At 55.1% G+C, this 2526-nt stretch overlaps 1 protein-coding gene across 1 annotated transcript in view; it reads right to left on the bottom strand.

The window, feature by feature from the left end:
- AHRR (aryl-hydrocarbon receptor repressor) overlaps nucleotides 1-2526 on the bottom strand; it is a 132275-nt gene that overhangs the window by 11631 nt on the left and 118118 nt on the right. Inside the window, 2 exon segments of the mRNA XM_011970587.1 lie at nucleotides 2154-2353; nucleotides 2470-2523. Of these exon segments, the coding sequence (XP_011825977.1) occupies nucleotides 2154-2353; nucleotides 2470-2523 (254 nt within the window).

The raw sequence follows: 2526 nt of genomic DNA, 5'->3' as shown, positions 1-2526 counted from the left end.
CGGGAGGGACGGCAGCATGCTGGGTGCTGCTGAGTCCCAGATCTCAAACTAGTTCGGGAGCCTGGACTCTGACAAGGTCAATCGAGACTGCATCTAAAAGAATGAAATTTAATACTAACGGAAGTTAAGGAATGCAGGTAGAATCCAAAGTCAGACTACAAGGCCACGCACGTGACTGCAACTTAGGATCGCCCTAACGCGGGTGCCACAGCAGGTACATCAGTGAAGCCAGCGCCCAGAACAGGGCGGGGACGTCTCCAGTCCGCATGGCTCCACCTGCTGTGAACGTCCCGGGTGCTGTCCATGCCCAGAGGAGAAGCATCGGAATCAGGACATATCTGGAAACCATAACCCAGGGGCAAGGCAAATAGAGCAGAGAGCGCTCAGCCAAGACAGGGCCATGGCAACCCCAGGCAGTGAGATTTGAGTCACACCAGGAAGAATCTGTTCTCAAGGTTCTGTCTGGACCCAGCAATGTTTTCTGTGTGGGGTTTGTGCAGCCTCAGCCAATTACTCCTGGGGGTTATGGCAGAGATTCCCACTGGGTTGGGGAGCTGAATTCGATGCCTGCTAAGATTTCTTTCCCACTCGGTATTTGCTACCCACAGAGTGGGGAGGCCATGAACAAAGCGGGCTGCCCAATAGCGGCTGCAGGATCGCAGGGCAGGCTGAGCTGCGCTTGGTTACCAGGGTCTGGGCCTGCAGCGCCGAGTAGGACAAGTCGGGGGGTCTCGGAGTCACAGAGCAGGAGCACCTCACCAACAGCCAAGGACCCGGGGGCTGAGGGCCAGGGGCCAGGGGGCAGGGCCAGCCCAGACCACCCCTCTGCCCTGCATTCAGCCCCCGCCTCACCAGGCTGTCCCAGGAGGAAGTGGCAAGAGCAGTGACTTGCCCAGGTGGCTGGGGAAGGTGTCCTGCACAATCCTCTGAGAGGAAGTTGGATCTTTGGCATCCTGGCAGCCCCAGCCCTACCTCACTGGTGTCTTCCCAGCAGGCAGAACACACAGTTTCTATACACACAGCATTTACATCTCTCCCAGCACGCAAGACAGACTTAACGCATTCTAGGAAACTGCAGACATGAATCCCCGAGGGCAGGGGTCCCCAGCTCCCAGCCACAGATGGGTACCCGTCCATGGCCTCTAGGAGCCAAGCTGCACAGTGGGAGGTGAGCCATGGGCAAGCGAGCGAAGCTTCATCTGTATTTCCAGCCACTACCCATTGCTCACACGACCGCTGGCGCTCCGCCGCCTGTCAGCTCAGCTGGGCCGTGATTCTCACAGGAGCGTGAACCCTGTTGTGAACTGTGCATGTGAGGGAGGGCCCTAGGTCCGAGCTCCTTATGAGAATCTAATGCCTGATGATCTGTCACTGTCTCCCATCACCCCCCGCCATGGGGCCGCCTAGTTACAGGAAAACAAGCTCAGAGCCAGCACTGATTCTGTATTATGCCAAGTTGTATAATTATTTCATTATATATTACAACGTAATAAAACAGCAATGAAATGCACAGTAAGTAAGGGCAATGTGCTTGAATCATCCTGAAACCATCCCCCCACTCCCAGTCCGTGGAAAAACTGTCTTCCACCAAACTGGTCCCCAGTACCAACAAGCTTGGGGACCCACAGGGTGTTTTCTACTTCTGAAAGGCTGAGAAAGCTGTGGGATAGGACTGGCTTGGCCAGGGACGAGGACCAGCTGGAGGGCAGCTGTGCCATTGACCCTCCATCTGCCCACCAGGGACGCATTTCTCCGGCATCTCTTACAGCCAGGAACCACCTCCGCTTGTCCGTGGACAGACAGTGCGAAGAGCGGGCAGCCGAGAGGTGGAGAAAGGCAGGGGCCACAGTAAACCTCCCATTCCCTTGAGGACACAGGGTCAGGCCACTTATTCTGAAACTGGTTCTGTAACAGGACGATTTAGGAATGAATCGATACAGGCAACGTTTGGTGCCAGTTTGCAAATGAGTTTGAAAAACATTGTTTCACCTAATCGTTGCTGCCTATGTTGTGTAATCACTTTTACAACACAAAACTTACTTTATTACTGGCTGGAAATGAAGAAAGAAGACACAGAAAGTACTGAGCATGGAGGCATTTTGTGGTGGCTGCCAGCAGGCACCATGCAGCTGTGAAGGGCGAGTTGTACTCACTTTGCATCCGTGGTGGCCACGGTGTCTGCCCTGGGCTTTGCCCTCAGAAGTGCACTCCTCATTTTCATCTCCGCTGTGGAGGGGAGGAGAACGGGCGCCACGATGCAGAACAGCGACAGTCGCGGGGGGAGCACGGCTCCCGACGGTGCCTTCTTCTTCTGTCCAAACAGGAATTTCAGTTTTCCTTGAAACTGCATCGTCTGGTGTTTTAAAGATAGAGAGGAAGGCGTGTTCACAAAGTGCCCTGGCAAGGTGGTCACAGGACACAGAACTCAAGGATGTGACAGTGGCTGGAATTCACAGGGAGGCAGCTCACCATGAGCGGCTAGGGACAGCAGAGCAGCAGCTGCCAAGCCTGCGACTCCAGGGCCTG

Source organism: Mandrillus leucophaeus, unplaced genomic scaffold, assembly GCF_000951045.1.
Source record: "Mandrillus leucophaeus isolate KB7577 unplaced genomic scaffold, Mleu.le_1.0 Scaffold957, whole genome shotgun sequence".
Lineage (NCBI taxonomy): Eukaryota > Metazoa > Chordata > Mammalia > Primates > Cercopithecidae > Mandrillus > Mandrillus leucophaeus.
This window is presented reverse-complemented; position numbering and strand designations above follow the sequence as displayed.